Below are 18,410 nucleotides of genomic sequence, written 5' to 3'. Positions count from 1 at the left end.
CATGTGTTTCAGTCTGTTTAGTTTGGGCTCCGTGCAGAGGTGATAGGTACTGCTGGAAAAGGAAATCGGCATCTCCATAAACCCTGTAATCAGATGGCAGCATGTAGTGCTCCTAAATCTCCTGGTAGATACTGTGTTGAGTTTGGATTTGATAAAACACAATGGACCAACGACTGCAAACAGAAGCAGCTGACATGGCAACCCAAATCATTACAGACTGCAGAAACTTCACACTGGACTTCAAACACACTGGGTTTAGAGTCTCTCCACACCTCACACTGCAGGACCTCGATTTCCTAATGAAATCTAAAATTTACTTTAATCTGCCAACTTTGGACCACTGAGCAACAGTCCACTTCTTTTTCTCCTTAGCCCAGAAAAGATGGATCTGGTTTTGTTCCTGCTTCAGGAGTGGCCTGATTAGGAATGTGACTGGGATTGCACTGGTAAACTTGGCAATCCATCCTTTGGCAGGTAGGCCAATGGGCCGATGGGTTTTCCTAGTTGCATCTTTCAATGCAACTAGCCCCTCCCCCTACCTTCCCTTTATGCTCATGCACCTTGTAGAAAAGCATATAGTGTAGGAAAAGTAGTTGATAAAGATGCACAAACAACAGCAAAAAGATGAGAGAAAAAGACACTACAAATAGTTTCCTGAATACATTTGTGCGTGGTGGATCTTGAAACACTGACACCATCCTCGTAAAGCTCTCCAAAGTTCTTGAAGTGACTTTTCCTGACGGTCTTCTAGAGGTTGTTGTCATCCCTGCTGCTTCTGCACTTTTTCTTACCACAGTTTTCCCTTCCAGTCAACTTCCCATTAATATGCTTCAATGCAGCTCTCTGCAAACAGCCAGCTTTATCACCAATGACCTTCTGTAGCTCACCCTCCTCGTGAAGGATGTTGTTGGACAACCGTCCAGTCAGTAGTCTGCCGCTAATTACAACTGCTTTAATGGAAATTAATATTATTACTATAGTATTACTCAGTTTACTCAAACCATGAATTAGATATTCTAAAAATTTGAAAAAAAGGAATTTCTGACTTCATGAACTTTGAGCTGTAATCATCAAAATTAAAGCAGGTTTAATTATTCCATGTGTCATATAGAATATATGAAGGTTTACTTTTTAAAATTAAATAAAAAATTTTTTTTTCAACATATTCTAATATTTGTATTTATTTTGTTTGCTAAATGTCTAGTCTACATTAACACCAAAAAGGTATTTGGATGCTACATTTTTTCCTTTGAGCTTTACTATTTACTGCATACTTGTGTCCAGTGCTGGCTGTTGCTAGATCCATCTAGCAACATCTAGCTGCTGCTAGCACTGGACAATACGGTTAGCTGATATTATTTTTATTTTATTTGTTAGGTTTGGGAATAATGGGAAGATACATTTTTGGTTTTGGCAGAGATAAGAATATGGATTTAGTAAAATTACATTCTCTCCTTTCTTGAACTGGGCAGCACGGTGGTGCAGTGCTTGCCTCTCCGCAAAACCGTCCGGTGTTTGAATCAATCATCTGGGCAGGAACTTTCTGTGTGGCATTTGCATAGTCTGTCCCAGTAGTCTGGAGTGTGAGTGGTTGTCTGTCTCTCTGTGTTGGACCTCTGACAGTCTGGCAACAGGGTGAACCATGACTTTTTCCCTCTCATAGCTGGGATAGGTTCCAGCCCTAGCAACAACCCTAATAAGCAAAAATAGATGGACTTTTTCTTGAATTCATATACATATAAAATGTACTGTATAGGCTGCTGTTTCTTGTCTGTATACATGAAACTACTGACAGCTGAGGACAAAAAAAAGTGTTTGTGTTGTTTAAAGTTTTGTACATTCTGCACAGAGCCCTTGAACAGAAATATCCTCCAATCAGTGAGAAAACTGCACTCAACTATTCAGACCGCGCAGTCCATCAGAATGCAGACCTTCAAAAACACCCAATATGCTGTTGTAAATGGTGGCTTAATAAAAAGCTTGACCCAACCAGGAGAGAGACAGAGACAAGAACAGTGCGTTAAAACGCTCACAACCAACATGCAACAGAGTATTTTTGCTGCTGTGAATTCACAGTATTATAGTTCTGTGACTCATAAATACCTCCATATCTCATGACTAAGAAGGACATTGTAGGCACTTAAAAAAGAAAGCTGCAACCAACCTAAACTCTAATCACACCTCTCTGGTTTTCCCAGTTTGGCTGTGCCTCACTCAGATGCCTTTTGAAATTATCTTCTGAGCCGTTTCGTGGCATTGAGAGTTAAAGTGGTGGGTTTGTCCCACAGAGCAGGTCACTTGTCATTGTGTTCAAAGGCGTCAAAGCAGCCAAGTAGTGTATTATACAGCATGATGCATCATGCTTCTGCTATTGTATTTTGTACTCGTGATGTTTTTTAACTCCTGACACAAGAATCTGGTGTCAGCAGTGGTGTACTGATACTCAGTGATAGCTGACAGCTTAAGTCTGCATTGGTTTTTTAACCTTTCTCGCAGCTCTTTTATGGTCATATGTGGTTTTATTGTCATTGCCTGAGAAAAAGCATGCAATACAGAGAAAATGATCTATAAAACCTTGTCACACAAAGTAAGAAGCTATTATTAAAAACTTGAATATTTAGCAGTAACTGAAAAGAACAACCCCCCCATATAAATCATCTGAGAGCTATTCTAGTTGTGACCCATGTTGCACACAGCATGTTTAAACTACCTTACTTTAATTGTTGATGCCAGAGGTCAGAGCATAACCAGACTGCTTTGAGCTGACAGGAAGGCCAATAGTAAATCAAATATTAACTCAATGGGAACTCAAAAATTAAATTCACTTTAACTAGACACCAAATCACAGTAACAGTCACTCAGTTTTATCTGAATTTAGAAGCTGGAAATTAGAGGTCATCCAGGTCTTTATGTCTTTAAGATGTTCCTGCAGTTTAACTAATTGGTGTGTGTTACCTGACTTCATAGACACATAAACCTGGGTATCATCTGCAAAGCAATAAAATGCATGCTAATGATATTGCCTAAGGGAACCATGTATGTCAGCAGAATCCTAGAACCCTGTGGACTTCCCATTTACATTAACACATTGGCGTTTATTAGATATGATTCAAATCACAGCAGTGCAGTATCTTTAGTATCTATGGCAAGCTCTAATTTCTGTAATACAATATTGTCAACAGTATCAAACACTGCACGGAGGTTTAGCTGTACAAGCACAGACATGAATCCACTGTCAGAGGCCAAAAGAAGATCAGTATTAATCTTCACAAATAAGCACAAGTTACAACCAAGATATGCAGTAAAACATCTCTTAAAACATGTCAAACCTTAAAGCAGATGAGCTATAGCAGCAGAAGACTACACTGGATGCCATCTCTGTCAGCTAAGAACAGGAAACTGAGGCTACAGAACAAGTTCACCATAACTGGAAATTAGAAAATAAAAAAATGAGTCTCAATTTCTGCTCTGACACACAGATGGGTCAGAAAGTGCCAGAGTCTACTCGAGTAACAAAGTGGCTAATGAGTTTAAAAGTTAGGCCCTAAACACAACTCCAAAGAAAACCTTTCAAGGTTGAAAAAGGCTTTTAGTTAACAGGTAGATACTAAAATAACTACTCATCTATAATGCTTTGAATTTCTAATATCTAAATGTCACTGAACAACTGGCACTCAGAAACACAGCTTGAATCTTATCACAGCATCTTTTCAGCTCCTCAGAAAACCTGCAATTTCAGGTTTAAGGCAGACCTTTTTTTCCTAACCTGTGGTCTATTGCAGAATAAAAGGGAAGAAACTTTTAATCTAATTGTAAAGAAGATGAATTGGAGATTTGACATTCACATTTATGTTGCTTCAAAAGGAAACCTGACCATTAACAAGACATCAATACTGCTTCAAACGCTAGAATACAAGAGCATTTTAATGAATGTGCAGGATTCCATTTTTATACATTTTTTCAAGTGACAGCTAATGTGAAAGCCTGTGTGGGCCTGTGCTTTTGTTCATGAGATGGGCACCACATTCACATAGTCTTCCACCATCTCAAACATAAAGTGATGGGGCCCACTACGTCGCGCCACCTCACCGGCGGTCTCCCCGCTGCTGCTGCGGAGCCCCGGCTTCAGATGGCGCTGAGAGAGCAGCAGCTCTAAGGTGTGTCTGGAGTCTGTTTTTGAAAAGCTTGTGTAGGAAGCAGCGAGATGTAATGGTGTGAGTCCACCGTTGGTCTGGGCGTTCAGTTCGGCTCCGTGCTGCAGGAGACAACTCGCCACAGAAACGCGGCTCCAGCGGCAAGCGCTGTGAAGGGGAGTCCAGCCATCGATGGTGCGGGGGTTGACCTTAGAGCCGCCGGCAAGCAGAGCAGAAACGATTTCGACGTGGCCGCTGTATGCTGCACGGTGCAGGGGAGTGTAACCATCTTCATCACAGCAGTGCACCAGCAAAGGATCAGCAGCTAACAAACTGTGGATTGTGGCAAGCTGAAAGAAAACCATAGAAACTGATTGTAAGAAAATGTTTCATTTGAGCTGCTTTTTCTCAAATAAAACTTCAATTCTGCAACGTTGATCACAAAGTCAGCACCATTTGTGCTTCATGCAAGCTTTAATTAGCTGCATAAGCACCTTAATTTATTTTTTACTTTGCGGTAAAGGCACAAAAAAAGCTGTCAAAGGACCTCATGCACAGCAACTATTTGACTTTCTGATACCCATTGAGCAAAGCTTTGGTTTAACCAACAAACTAATACCAATGACGTAGGCTAGCAAAGAAAAAAAGGTCAAAAGAAACACTTCCTCCAGACAGACTTTCTACAGCACAGATACTTTAATTCACACACTTAAGACCTCAATCACAGATGTGTGATTGAGGTCTTAGGTTGGAAACCATGGGAAATGTGTATTCCCTGACATTTTGTTAAGTGGCTGCTAGCAGTTAGCAGGTGCTACACCAAGAATCTCTTTGTGATTACTTTGCAGATCGCCAACTTGTCTGCAAACACTTGTCAACTAGTCTCTGAGCAGTAGAGAAAATTGAATGTAAACTGGAAACGTAGACTGTTCACCTTCAAAGTAAAGGTTGTGCCTCACAGACAGTCAAAAGATTATGTAGTTACTGTGATGTCACCAATGTTAAACCTTAAGAAAGCATATTTGCAGTTGCCATTTTGATTTACTTCAATTCAATTTAAATGTTTTTTCACTGTATACCTCTTTTTCCTACTGACTGCCAGCAACCGGTTGGCAATACACATTTTTTCCTAGCAGCCAGTGGTTATCGGGGAGTTACCAACCTCCCGCTATGCCGAGGTAACTGGGGCCCAAGACCAACTGCTAAATACAACGCAATGCACAAATTATGATTTAAAGACAGTAGTGTCAGACTGAAAATCACCCTGCAGAAGGAAGCATTGCTGTTTAAATTATATTCACACATGCACTGTAGCCCCGGCTCAGGCGTCAAAAGATCTTCTCCCTGCCAGCTTCCTTGTACAAAGTCAGTGCAAGGTCAAACTGAGAACACAGAAGGCAAAAGTTCTGGGAATTTACAGCAAATGAGTGGGTGCTGCGCATCCTGCCTCTTACATGCTCTACACAGCTTCTTAGCTCCAAAGTTAGGCTGACTTTTTCCAGAGGTGAGAACACATCTGATGAAAATCTCCTGCTGTGGGCTACATTTACAAAAAAGAAACTCTGGACAGCTCCATGAAATTATTCTCCTGACATTATCAGCGCTTACCGTCTGTAAAGTGCTCAGCTGAATTCATCTACTCACTCAATCAAGACAAAAATCAAGAAAATTTGTCATGACTCCAAATAACTTTGAATTATTTGGGAATTTATTCCACGCACGAATCTTTTTCAATTATGGTGTGTTGAGGGAAACTGCTGGATGTTGACAGTGTTATAATGCACATAATGAACTGTGATTAAATTAGCTTGACGCAAGTTTAATTATCTGCAAGTGTATATTGTTTTTCATTCAGCTTTTGTGCATCTTTTTAGGGGCTTTCAGGCTGTATTAAATTTCTGTGCTGCTTCGTGCCTCGTGGTGTACAAAGTCATAAGATTTTTTATTCCTCGGTCAAACTTCTGCAATTCTTTACATTTAAAAATTGAATTTACCACAAGTCTCAGACAGTAGGTTACTTATATAGTTATACTGGTGTATTAGTATATAGTCCTATAGTTTTGATTCTGGACAGTCACTTTATAAACTCTGTGTTTTGTTTTTATTTTTTATATAACTGGGAAAAAGAGTATTGATGCCTTCTGAGTATTAAACTTTGAAATTCAAATATAAACACTGCTGGCCTGTTTCCCTTGGCATTTCACAAAATGAAATGTTTACAACTAATTCATGAGTTCCCTTTTGTGGTTAGAGACCCATGTGTAATTTTAACAAGAAGAAATAATCATTTAAAAAAATCCACATCAAGAAAAACCAAAGGCGCTGACTAATGCAACCAATCAGCTACACTCTATTTAACCTCCTCAGTGTGTTTTTCAGAAAAATAAAGTCAAGTGGAAACAAATGAAAGGATACCACAAACCATCCTGCCTGTGGTCAACGTCTCCGTGGGATTAAAACAAAAATCTGCCAAAATAAAGGATGTATATGATGAAACTTTTATCTTTGTATTCATCCTTAAAGGTGAAGTGTAAAAATAAAGTGAATATACGAAGCTGATTAGTTTTGCCATTGCTCTGCCCTCACACTTGGATGATGTCCAGCTTCAGTCAGTCAGTAGGAATTTTATGCAGTTACTGTTAGTTGCTGCTTAGATCTCGCAGCAGGCCAGAGATGTGTAAAATCTGCAATGCCGAGAAGCGCTGAAAAGTTCAAACATTAAATCTCTTGGTGTGCTGTGTTGCTGGCAGTTTCTTTAGCATTCCCTAATGATATGCCAGAGAAAAATAGAAAAAAGTTAGACAGCCACTCGATCATCACGGTATAGCACAGTCAGATAAAACTTCAAGAATATCAATCTTGTCCAATTAGAAAACAGAAACTATTTTCAATCAGTTTTAAGTGCTTGGGTGCAAATGAAAGTGATGACAGGTGCACTGCAGAAGCATCAATGACACAATCCCCCCCCACAAAAAAGAGAGAGGTTTTGCAGGTGGCGTGCACAGACTCCTGCTGCCTCCTTCTCCCTACTGACTGCTTTTTTCCTAGTTCATGCTCTTTGCTCGTGTCTTTGTCAGTACCGTAGCAACAGAGGTTACCTGCAGCTCATTCAAGCTGCACAGGTAGTCCAGCTCCTCCAGGACGCCACATTTCATTACCAGCCACACAAGCTCATAAAACTGGAGTTTTGTCCTGTAATGACTATTTCTCCTGACTTCCTCTTGGCATAATGACTGCATTAAGCGATGTGGGAGGCAGCTGCTTATGAGCATTTAAAGCCACGCACACTGAAACAGTAGAAACGGATCAAAATCAGAGGGACACATTTCATGGGAGAAATGTTTCACCATCAAATTTGCAAACTTCACAGTGAAACTTACAGAACATTACATAAAAAATGTATTTTATGTTTTGTTTTATAATACACGTCTGTGCTTAGTGCTGCTGCTGAGAATATAAGAACATGCTGTGCGGTCTGTCAGGGAAAATAGTTGTTTGACAAAAATTTGACTTTAATTTGTGTCCCTAAATGCTTTAATTATTATTTATTCAGCATAACTTCTATCCTGAGATGAAGACTCAAAGGTCATGACTGGTTTGAAATTCATAAAGCATCGGCTTGTGCTGTGATTTTTTCCCAGTGTGTGCCTGCAGGACTTTAATTCAAACTTGAATAAATAGTGTCTAGTAATTGACCAAGAGGGATGCTTGGCAGAGAGATTGCAGGAAATAGACGTGGCAGTCAGTGTATCCTGAACTGAAATTTATGGGAGACATCAGCAACAGCAAAGACCGGCGACTCTATACCTGCAGTATATAAACTGTTTTAAAACAGTCAACAAATAGTCAGCAGCAGATGCTACATTGGATAGCTCAGTATCTTCAGGGTTCGTACGCCTTTTTCAGGGTCAAATTCAAGCACTTTTTAAGCACTTTCAAGGTCCCTTTTCAAGCTTTTCCAGCCCCCGCCCGCCAAAAAAAAAAAAAAAAAGAAAGAATGCATGTTTCAATTCGCATCACCTCAGTAAGACCATGTGAAAAGACACCTTTGCTCCCCTTTTGTTAAGACACAGAAAAATACCCCACATAAAAATACTGCAAAAGGAAACGGCCGCCTTATATACATAGTGTATAAACTCAAAATGCACATTTCACTTAAAAATTAAGATGTGAAAATGTGAACAAATCAACTTGTTAGATATTCTTCTCCTGTTGAAAAAAAACAACAACAACAAAACAAAACAGAAATAAGTCTTCTCATCAGATATTGATGCTTCTTTCCTGTGTGACAAAAAATAGATGTTTGTTTGTTTGTTTTTTAAGTTAATTCCCAATAAAACTGTTTTATTGCTAACTACATTGCTGTCTGTATTATTGCTGAAGTCCTAAATGATCACCTTTAAAGTGTTTGTGCTAATAACATCATGTCAGACAGGCATGGAGAACAGCACTGACTGAGAGGCTTTGAACAGATCACATAGTTCAATTCAACATATAAGACTTTAAGAATGCACAAGCATCTACTTAAAATCTAATTTACATGTACATTTTTTTAAAAATATGCACAAGTTTTGCAAACAACAAAGTTATATGGTACTATTTACCTAAAAGAAAAATGCAGCCAAGGCTCAGACGTTTTTTATATAACCATTTAAAACTATTTACAGAACAATCAGGTGCTCTGCGTCAAATAAGAAGGCACACAAATTATTTATGCAACTCCAAAAAATAGTTTGTGTCACTGTAACACAGATGAGAACAGCACAGGGATAAACCTGCAGGTTTGACGGCAGGTGTGTCACTCAGCGTTTACACTGTAACCTGCCTTTGGTGGCTTTTTTGCAGCAACTGTGACATTCACTAGTAGAACTGACACACAAAACAAAAACTACACACTAACTACACAAGACAACACAAACGTCACAAATCTCTCACGTATCAAAACTCTCTCTCTGTCTTTCGCTCACTCGCTCTCTCTCTTTTCACGGTCACTCCTAAAACTTCCCCCTCTTCCCAAACGACCAAATTGCACATGTTGCCATATCATTTTTTGATTGGTCGACATGGTACATTTTTCCACCAATAGGGAAGGAGTGTTTTTTCTTTTTCTTTTTCACTCACAAGCAAAGCGTCTTTGCTAGCTCTCCATAGAAAACGCCGCTTTTTACCGTTTCTTCCCGAGTAAACGCCACTGTTTTATTAAAACAAAAACACCGGTTTTACGTGGCCTATCAACACAGTTTAAACACTGGTTTATAGCTTGAAGTCCGCACGTTCGACCCAAGTTGAAATGGAGACTCTGGGTGGATTTCCCGGTCGACCCCCCCAGAGGGTTAATCAGAAAGCCTTAAGTTAGCTAGTTATGTATCGGGCTAATGTTTAAAGCTTTCACTTGAGTAAATTAACTCATATCACTGCTAAGTAATGTTAGCTAAGTTCACAGCATATTCCATAATAGCGCTGCCATACTGCATCACACTCAGTGCATTTCAATCATTTCTCCAGCGAGTTTGATAGCTAGCAAAATAATAATCATAATTTTTAAAAATTGCATGCGTAACGTACACGTACTGGAAAATTATTTACTAGCACTCACCTATCATGCGACTGGAGAGCGCAAACTCCGCCACTGTCGTTTTCCATCATACACTCATTTAAACAGCAACCTACAGGTATGTTAGCGCACTCATCCCCGACTGGCCGAGGGAGGGGCGGGGACACACGTTGAAACAGACGCAAGGAAGCCCAGGCAGGGAAATTTTGCTTTTACATTTTGCGACTCATTTTTATTTCTCTATCTGATAAGAAAACTATTTAATCAGATAGTTATTTGTGGTGAATGAAATACAGTTACATTTTCAAGCACTTTCAAGCACCACATCTGAAATTCAAGCATTTTCCCAACCTTGAAAAGACAACATTAAAATTCAAGCATTTTCAAGGATTTCAAGCACCCGTACGAACCCTGTATCTTACAGAAAAAACCAATGAAAAAGAACAGACTGATCCGCTCGCAGCTGCTGACTGCAAAGAGGAAGATGACAGGGAAGAGGGCAGGAGGGTCGGGGGGAGCAAAGTGCTGCTTTTAAGATGACAGCAAAGGGAAAAACGTATTTTTGTGGTATTATGTTGAGACCACTGACACAGCTGCTGTCGCCATTTTCACGACAGGAAAAAGTCATTTGCAGAAGAAACTGTACCGCGACGGCCGTTTAATCTCGGTACAATAATAGTGTTAACTCATTTCCTGGTCACTTCTGAGACTGCACCGCATTTAGGTGAACTTTGTGTAAGTTTGGTATCTTTTGTTAAGTAAAGGTCATCTGCAGAGAGTTGGGATCATAACGGCTAAAAATTCATCTTAAACTACCACAGATTCTGGTCTGTGGCACAAATATATATATGTAAAAAAAAACCTACAGTAGTTGACAAAAGTGAGCTATACTGCAGCAGCACACGATGTTCATGTTGATAGATGGCTCAAAAGAACCTGGATGCACAAAGGATGAAAATCAAACCATCTCTCAGTTTAAAGACCTGAACGACTAATGATACAGTTTGTGCTGCAACAGATGGAAGAAAAACACAAAGTTTAACTATTCAGGCTACAATATAAGAGAGGGGATATTATCTTCTTCCTTTGGGTTCTACTGTAGTTCACGTGGTGAAGGAAGGAAATGAGAAGCAAAACAACTAAACATTTCTTTTTTTTTCTTTTTTTTTTTACATTACCAAAAAAAAAAAAAAAAAAAAAAAAAAAAAAGCTGCAAAAACTAAGTTGAAGCCAGAAGGGTACCAGGAAAAACTGGCACTTTAGCTCACTGTAAAACAAGGATGGAAAATATTTTTTCCCCATACATAATATCATTTCACAAATTTCCTTGAAATAATAATAATGATATTATTTTAAAGCTCTATCGCTCACCCCTGATCTGAAAACAAAACTGGACTTACACGATTGTTTTCCGCTGCCCACAGAATGAGCTCGTTGGGTTCATCTTTGAGAGCTTCCTCCTTTTCCAGATACCACTCCTCACTGTGCTCCCTCTCCTCTGCCTCCTCTTCATCATCCTTGCTTCCAGTCCACACGCTGCCAGACCCTCGGGGGATCAGGTGTCCGTGTGTGTCAAGAAGCTCGAGCTGGTTAAAATCTTCTGGAAACTCCATTAGTCGCTGCTTTGGACGGAGAAGAGACGTCAGAGTTATTAGTTTGTTCCCCATGTTCAGGTTGAAGTAGGCACAAACACCAGTGAGCCACCCAAAGAACCAATTAATTTCTACCTAGTGTTTGTGTAAGACATGAGCTGACCTGCCTCTGGGTCTCCTTGTTCACTCATCTGTCAGAGGGGTCAGGCTAGAGCTTCATTTAATAATTACTTTTAAAAAACCGTTGCTGCTTTTACCAGATCTTTAAAATGTAAGTGCACAACAGACCTAAAGCCTAGCAGCTCATTTATTTCCCCAGTTCTTTATAGACCACAGTGGGTGAAAAATGTCCAGCACCATTAGGATTACAGAAACATATCCAGCTGCCGTGCTCAGGCTATCTCACTGCTGACATCGAGTCTCTTTCTTTGCATAACAGTCATTATTGAAGAATCTGGCATGCACAGATGGTTGCATAATTATTTTTGCTTCTTAAATTTGATATTTGCACCTCAAGAGTAGACAAACAATAAGCCGTCACATCTGTTGTTCCCGTCGGATTCTTTCTTTGCTGTAGCACTGACACAATGAGGGAATTAATAAGTAGAAAAATAATTAGAACCTATTTTGGTAACTGAAAAATGTCAAATATAGTCCTTTCAGGTTTCTCAAATGTAAGCTGTCATTCCATTATTCCTAGTTTGCAATATCAGAATGGTTAATTGACTGGCAGACTTTACACTAGAAACCATTTTATTGTCATTTTTATTATCATCAGACATTCTTGCATCAGGTTTTCAGCTTTTTTCCCCCACTCTCCCTTTTATGTCAGTCTAAATTAAATCTCTTTGGTAGGACAAAGCTGACTAATCTCAGTGGTCAAAAAATAATTAACTGACAAATTACTGAAAGTGAAGTGATGAAAATTATAATTATATCAAAGTAAAAACAATGTTTAATTTTACAAGGTGTGATTGTAAAGCTTAAAGTGACTGCTGCCTATTAAAATAGGGTTAGGACAATAAATCTGATGAGTTTGGGTGACTCTGGATGTTAGAGCGCAACCCTGGTTTGACCGTTGGGGGTCGACTCTCAGTGCAGAATACTGTAAATGTTAGAACAGAAACAAACATGCTCCTGTTCAGGGGGCTTATCTTCAGGCTTTGATGCTGGGAACTCATCATGGGAAACTTCTGTTTGGTCACCCGGTTGTAGCGCAAGACTCTGCTCTCATCATTAGTGACACTCAAGTTTGAGGAGAGTGGAAGGGACTTCCAGAAAAATGCACTGGAAACGGTCCAGAGGTGCAGAGAAAGGCGACTTTAAGAGGCATCAGATGTGTTTTTTAAACTGCTTTTTTTTTTTTTTTTTTTTAATAGGTGGAGTGGCAAACCAATCACACCCTCTATTTTAGATCTTTAAAATGTGTTTATGATTACTCTGACTGCTAGTTAACTCTCAGTCGACACAACTATTTTAGTGGAGTCATTTCTGAACACATTTTACACAGGAAAACGTTTCTTAAATGGCTCTATTTATGTTCCACCTTACATATACTCTTCGGTTTATCCATGACCTATCTAACACAATCTAATATTAGAAAAAAATAATCCAAAAATATACAAAATCCATCCATCCTCATCCGCTTTATCCGAGATCGGGTCGCGGGGGCAGCAGCCTAAGCAGAGAAGCCCAGACCTCCCTCTCCCCAGCCACCTCCTCCAGCTCATCCGGGGGAACACCAAGGCGTTCCCAGGCCAGCCGAGAGATGTAATCTCTCCAGCGCGTCCTGGGTCTGCCCTGGGCCTCCTCCCGGTGGGACATGCCCGAACACCTCACCCAGGAGGCGCCCAGGGGGCATCCTTGTCAGATGCCCGAACCACCTCAACTGGCTCCTTTCAATGTGGAGGAGCAGCGGCTCTACTCTGAGCCCCTCCCGGATAGCCGAACCTCTCACCCTATCTCTAAGGGAGGCCAGCCACCCTTCGGAGGAAGCTCATTTCTGTCGCTTGTATCCGCGATCTCGTTCTTTCGGTCACTACCCACAGCTCGTGGCCATAGGTGAGGGTCGGGCGTGGATCGACCGGTAAATTGAGAGCTTCGCTTTTACACTCAGCTCCCTCTTCACCACGACGGACCGGTGCAGCGTCCGCATCACTGCAGCCGCAGCACCAATCCGTCCTGTCGATCTCCGGCTCCCTTCTCCCATCACTCGCGAACAAGACCCCGAGATACTTAAACTCCTCCACTTGGGGCAGGAACTCATCCCGACCCGGAGTGGGCACTCCACCCTTTTCCGGCTGAGAACCATGGCCTCAGATTTGGAGGTGCTGATCCTCATTCCCGCTGCTTCACACTCGGCTGCGAACCGTTCCAGTGCGAGCTGGAGGCCCTCACCGATGAAGCCAACAGAACCACATCATCCGCAAAAAGCAGAGATAAGATTCTGAGGCCACCAAAGTGAAAGCCCTCCGCCACTTGGCTGCGCCTAGAAATCCTGTCCATAAAAATTATGAACAGAATCGGTGATAAGGGCAGCCTGGCGGAGCCCATCACCCACCGGGAACGAGTCCGACTTATTGCCGGCAATGCGAACCAAACTCTTACAACGGTTGTATAGGGATCGAATGGCCCGTAGCAATGGGCCAGACACCCCATACTCCCGCAAACACCTCCCACAGGACACCCGAGGGACACGGTCGAATGCCTTCTCCAAGTCCACAAAACACATGTAGACTGGTTGGGCAAACTCCCATGCACCCTCAAGTATCCTTGAGAGGATAAAGAGCTGGTCCAGTGTTCCGCGACCAGGACGAAAACCGCATTGTTCCTCCTGTATCCGAGGTTCGACTAACGGACGAACTCTCCTTTCCAGCACCCTGGCATAGACTTTCCCAGGGAGGCTGAGGAGTGTGATCCCCTGTGGTTGGAACACACCCTCCGGTCTCCCTTCTTAAAGATGGGGACCACCACCCGGTCTGCCAGTCCAGGGTACTGCCCCTGATCTCCACGCAACATTGTAGAGGCGTGTCAACCAGGACAGCCCTACAACGTCCAGAGCCTTCAGGAACTCGGGCGGACCTCATCAACACCAGGGGCTCTGCCACCGAGGAGTTGTTTAACTGCCTCAGTGACCTCGACCCCAGAAATTGGCGGGTCATTCCCTCATCCCCAGACTCTGCTTCCTCCTCGGAAGACGTGTCAGTGGGATTAAGGAGGTCCTCAGTATTCCTTCCACCGTCTGACAATTTTCTCAGTCGGCGTCAGCAGCGCACCGCCAGCACTATACACAGTGCAGGTAGAGCACCGCTTTCCCCTCCTGAGGCGCGCCTGACGGTTTGCCAGAATCTCTTCGAGGCAGTCCGAAAGTCTTTTTCCATGGCCTCTCGAACTCCTCCCACACCCGAGTTTTTGCTTCAGCCACTGCCCGAGCCGCATTCCGCTTGGCCTGTCGATACCTGTCAGCTGCCTCTGGAGTCCCACAGGCTAACCAAGCCCGATAGGGACTCCTTCTTCAGCCTGGTGGCTCCCTTCACCTCTGGTGTCCACCATTTGGTTCGGGATTCCCACCACGGCAGGCACCAACCACCTTGCGGCCGCAGCTCAATGCAGCAGCTTGGCGATGGAGACGCTGAACATGGTCCATTCGGACTCAATGTCCCCAGTCTCCCTCGGAATGTTGTTGAAGCTCTGCCGGAGGTGTGCGTTGAAGATCTCGCGGACTGGGGCCTCTGCTAGACGTTCCCAGCACACCCTCACTACGCGTTTAGGTGCACCGGGTCTGTCCAGCGTCCTCCCCGCCACCTGATCCAACTCACCACCAGGTGGTGATCAGTTGACAGCTCAGCCCCTCTCTTTACCCGAGTGTCCAGAACATATGGTCGCAGGTCTGGTGATACGATTACAAAATCGATCATCGACCTGCGGCCTCGAGCATCCTGGTGCCACGTGCACTTATGGACACTCTTATGTTCGAACAAGGTGTTCGTTATGGCCAAACTGTGATTTGCACAGAAGTCCAATAACAAAACACCACTGGGGTTCAGGTCAGGAGGCCGTTCCTCCCAATCACGCCCCTCCAGGTCTCGCTGTCGTTACCCACGTGAGCACTGAAGTCTCCCAGCAGGACAACAGAGTCTCCAGGTGGGGCACCTTCCAGCACCCCCCCCGCAGGGACTCTAAGAAGGCTGGGTACTCTGAACTGCCACTCGGCGCATAAGCGCAGATGACAGTCAGGACCCGTTCCCCGACCCTGAGGCGCAGGGAACAAACCCTCTCATCCACCGGGAAAAACCCCAACGTACCGGCAGCAAGCCGGGGGGATATCAGAATACCCACCCCAGCCCGCCTCCTCTCACCAGGGGCAACTCCAGACTGAGACAGAGTCCAGCCCCTCTCCAGGAGACTAGTTCCAGAGCCCAAGCCATGCGTAGAGGTGAGCCCGACTATATCTAGCCGGTACTTCTCAACCTCACGCACTAACTCAGGCTCCTTCCCCACCAGAGAGGTGACATTCCATGTCCCTATTGCCAGTCTTGGCAGCCGGGGATCGGTCCGCCAGGGCCTCCGCTCCTGGCCGCCGCCCGACACACAATGCACCCGACCCCTATGGCGCCTCCTGCGGGTGGTGGGCCTGCGGGAGGATGATGGGCCCATGTCTCCTCTTCGGGCTGTGCCCGGCAGGGCCCCATGGACTAAGGCCCGGCCACCAGACGCTTCGCCCTCGGGCACCCTCCCCGGGCCTGGCTCCAGGGCGGGGCCCCGGTAACCCTATCCCGGGCAGGGTAAACTGTTCCCTCGATGTTCTTTTCATACGGGTCTTCTGAATCGCTCTTTGTCTGGTCCCTCACCCAATATACAAAATGTAATTTTTAAATCATGATTTCATTTATTGAGGAAAAAAAGTCATCCAAACCTACATAGCCCAGTGTGGAAAGATTATTTTAACCCTACACTTAATAACTGGTTGTGCCACTCTTGGGAACCAGAACTTCAATCAAGCATTTGCAATAACTGGAAATGAGCTTTGGCTCACTCTTCTTCGCAGATTTTTTTTTTTTTTTTTTTTTTTTTTTTTAAATTCCACCATATTATAGGGTTTTAGAGAATGAACAGTGTGTTAAGGTCATGACGACATCTCAGTTGGATTTGAGTGTGGATTTTGACTAGGTCACTCCAAAACAGTTTTGTTAAGAGGTGGACTGCAAATGTTTTTCCTGCTGCAGGACTCAAATGTGCTTGAGCTTCAGGGCATGAACTGAAGGTCAGACATTCTCCTTCAGAATTTTCTGGTAGAGAGCAGAATTCATGGTTCCATCAGTTACGGCAAGTCGTCCAGATCCTGAAGCCGCAAAGCAGCCCCAGACCGTTACACTACCACCACCATGCTTGACTGTTGCTATGATGCTCTTTTTATGAAACTTTTGACTCAGTCCGTAGAATATTTTCCCAAAATTCTTAGGCATCATCGAGATGTTTTTGGGCGAATGTGAGACAAGTTGTTGTGTTCCTTTTGGTCAGCAGTGGTTTTTGCTTGTTCGTTGTTTTGCAACCTCCTGGATGAGTCGTTGATGTGTTCTTGGAGGAATTTTGGTAAGCTGGCCACTCCTGGGAAAGTTCAGTGGTGAAGCTGGTCATTTCTAGACAGTGCCTCTCACAGCAGTTTGCTAGAGTCCAAAACCTTGGAAATGTCTTTGTAATCATTTCCAGACTGATAGATGAAACATTGTTTCTCAGGAGTTCTTGAGTTTCTTTAGATTGTGGCATGATGTGTTGCTTTTAGAGATCTTTAAATCTACTTCACTTTAAAAAACTGGTTCTATTTACATATTTCATAATTGAAGAGGTGTAGCAGTAACCAGGTCTTTGCATGGCTAGCCTTCCAAAAATATGTGATTAATGGCATTTAATTTGTGACTTAACAAGGTGGGGAATTACATTTTGACATTGGCCAGTGAGGTTTTTATAGCTTTTGCTCTTAATAAATGAAATCACCACTTAAAAACAGCATTTTGTATTTATTCGGGTTACCTTTGTATAATATTAAAGTTTGCTCACCGTTTCACTTGACTGTAAATGCTAAAGAAAAAAAAAAGCCCTGTTAACCTGACTCATGTCCATTAGAAATGTATTATCTTCATCAATGCTTCTGCAGCATTAAGTCTTTAGTCATGCTCAAGTGTAAAGCAGAATAAAAGCATATTTTAAGGGGCCATAAATGACCTGGTACCTACCCAATTCCTTGAGAAATGTTCACTTAATGATCATGCCAACTTTAATAGAAGACGCAGAAGGAGAACAGTATAGTAGCAAACGACTATCAGGCTTATATTAGGATCATGGCGGCTGTGCTTCAAAACAAAGGTTACAAAGGAGGAAACAAAGGAGTTAGATTAATGTTACAAACAGTTCACGACATTTAAATCACACTTACACACCTGAAACTATTCCGCCAGCTGCCGTTGTGATCGTAGGCTGTTCAAACCGTTGCTGACATTCCGCACCGTGACGTATGGTAGCCGTGTTTTGACGTCACGCGTCACTCTTGAGTCCACTATTTGTGAAGCAACTCTCTTCAAAGACCACTGGCGCTCACAGAGACGAGTGTAACTACTCTAACTGCTAACATAGAAGCAAAGCGAAGTACGTTTCACCTCGTCCACACAAAAACACGCTGCAGTGAAGACAAGCGGGATATGTAGTTCTTCGCCTAGTTAGCGCCAAGCAGACACGTGATTGAAGGACTTCATTACCCATAAACGCTCGCGAAGAGATACTTCTTCTTTTATTCGATATCTGGTAGTAAAACTGCTGCTTCCGTCTGGCAGAAGGCGCCACTGCTATAAATACAGATTTGTTAAACAGTTAGTAGTGAACACGGAGGAAGTGTTGAACATACCGATATCGATACTTTTAAACTTAAAACGGTAGTTAATGTAGGGGAGAGCAGTGTGCCATGATTTATGAGATGAATTATGATTAGTTTGCAAATTCTGATCACTAAATCACTGTGATTTTTAGTTTTCACAATAATTTGCTAATACAACAAAACAAACCTGCTTTTGATTTATTTTTAAAATATATTTTATGGCAGTCAACATATTATTTTCAGACATTTTTCATGGTGCTTGT

At 42.7% G+C, this 18,410-nt stretch overlaps 1 protein-coding gene across 3 annotated transcripts; it reads right to left on the bottom strand.

Annotated features, from left to right (window-relative positions):
- Positions 1-3,074: 3,074 nt before the first annotated feature.
- On the bottom strand, positions 3,075-17,967 carry ankrd49 (ankyrin repeat domain 49). Of its 3 annotated transcripts, none has more exons than XM_031751057.2 (3): positions 17,717-17,967; positions 11,088-11,309; positions 3,075-4,483 (listed from the first exon to the last, which is right to left on the bottom strand). In XM_031751057.2, the coding sequence occupies exons 2-3, from the start codon at positions 11,298-11,300 to the stop codon at positions 4,007-4,009; spliced, it is 690 nt and encodes a 229-aa protein (XP_031606917.1). In that variant the 5' UTR covers positions 11,301-11,309; positions 17,717-17,967; the 3' UTR covers positions 3,075-4,006. The 3 variants fall into 3 exon arrangements, with proteins under 3 accessions (XP_031606917.1, XP_031606919.1, XP_039470047.1); XM_031751059.2 differs by having other exon boundaries at positions 11,088-11,306; XM_039614113.1 differs by lacking the exon at positions 17,717-17,967 and adding an exon at positions 17,513-17,553.
- Positions 17,968-18,410: the final 443 nt, after the last annotated feature.

Source organism: Oreochromis aureus, linkage group 6 (genome assembly GCF_013358895.1).
Source record: "Oreochromis aureus strain Israel breed Guangdong linkage group 6, ZZ_aureus, whole genome shotgun sequence".
In the NCBI taxonomy this organism is placed as follows: Eukaryota; Metazoa; Chordata; class Actinopteri; order Cichliformes; family Cichlidae; genus Oreochromis; species Oreochromis aureus.
The sequence above is the reverse complement of the archived record's forward strand: the minus strand, read 5'-3'. Positions and strand labels throughout refer to the sequence as shown.

Excerpts from the sequence above, each read along its gene's own strand:
- ankrd49 (XM_031751057.2), bottom strand. The coding sequence starts at position 11,300 with ATGGAGTTTCCAGAAGATTTTAACCAGCTCGAGCTTCTTGACACACAC. Across the intron at positions 4,484-11,087 it reads GGGCAGCGGAAAACAATCGT|CTTGCCACAATCCACAGTTT; the intron begins GTAAGTCCAGTT and ends GTTTTCTTTCAG.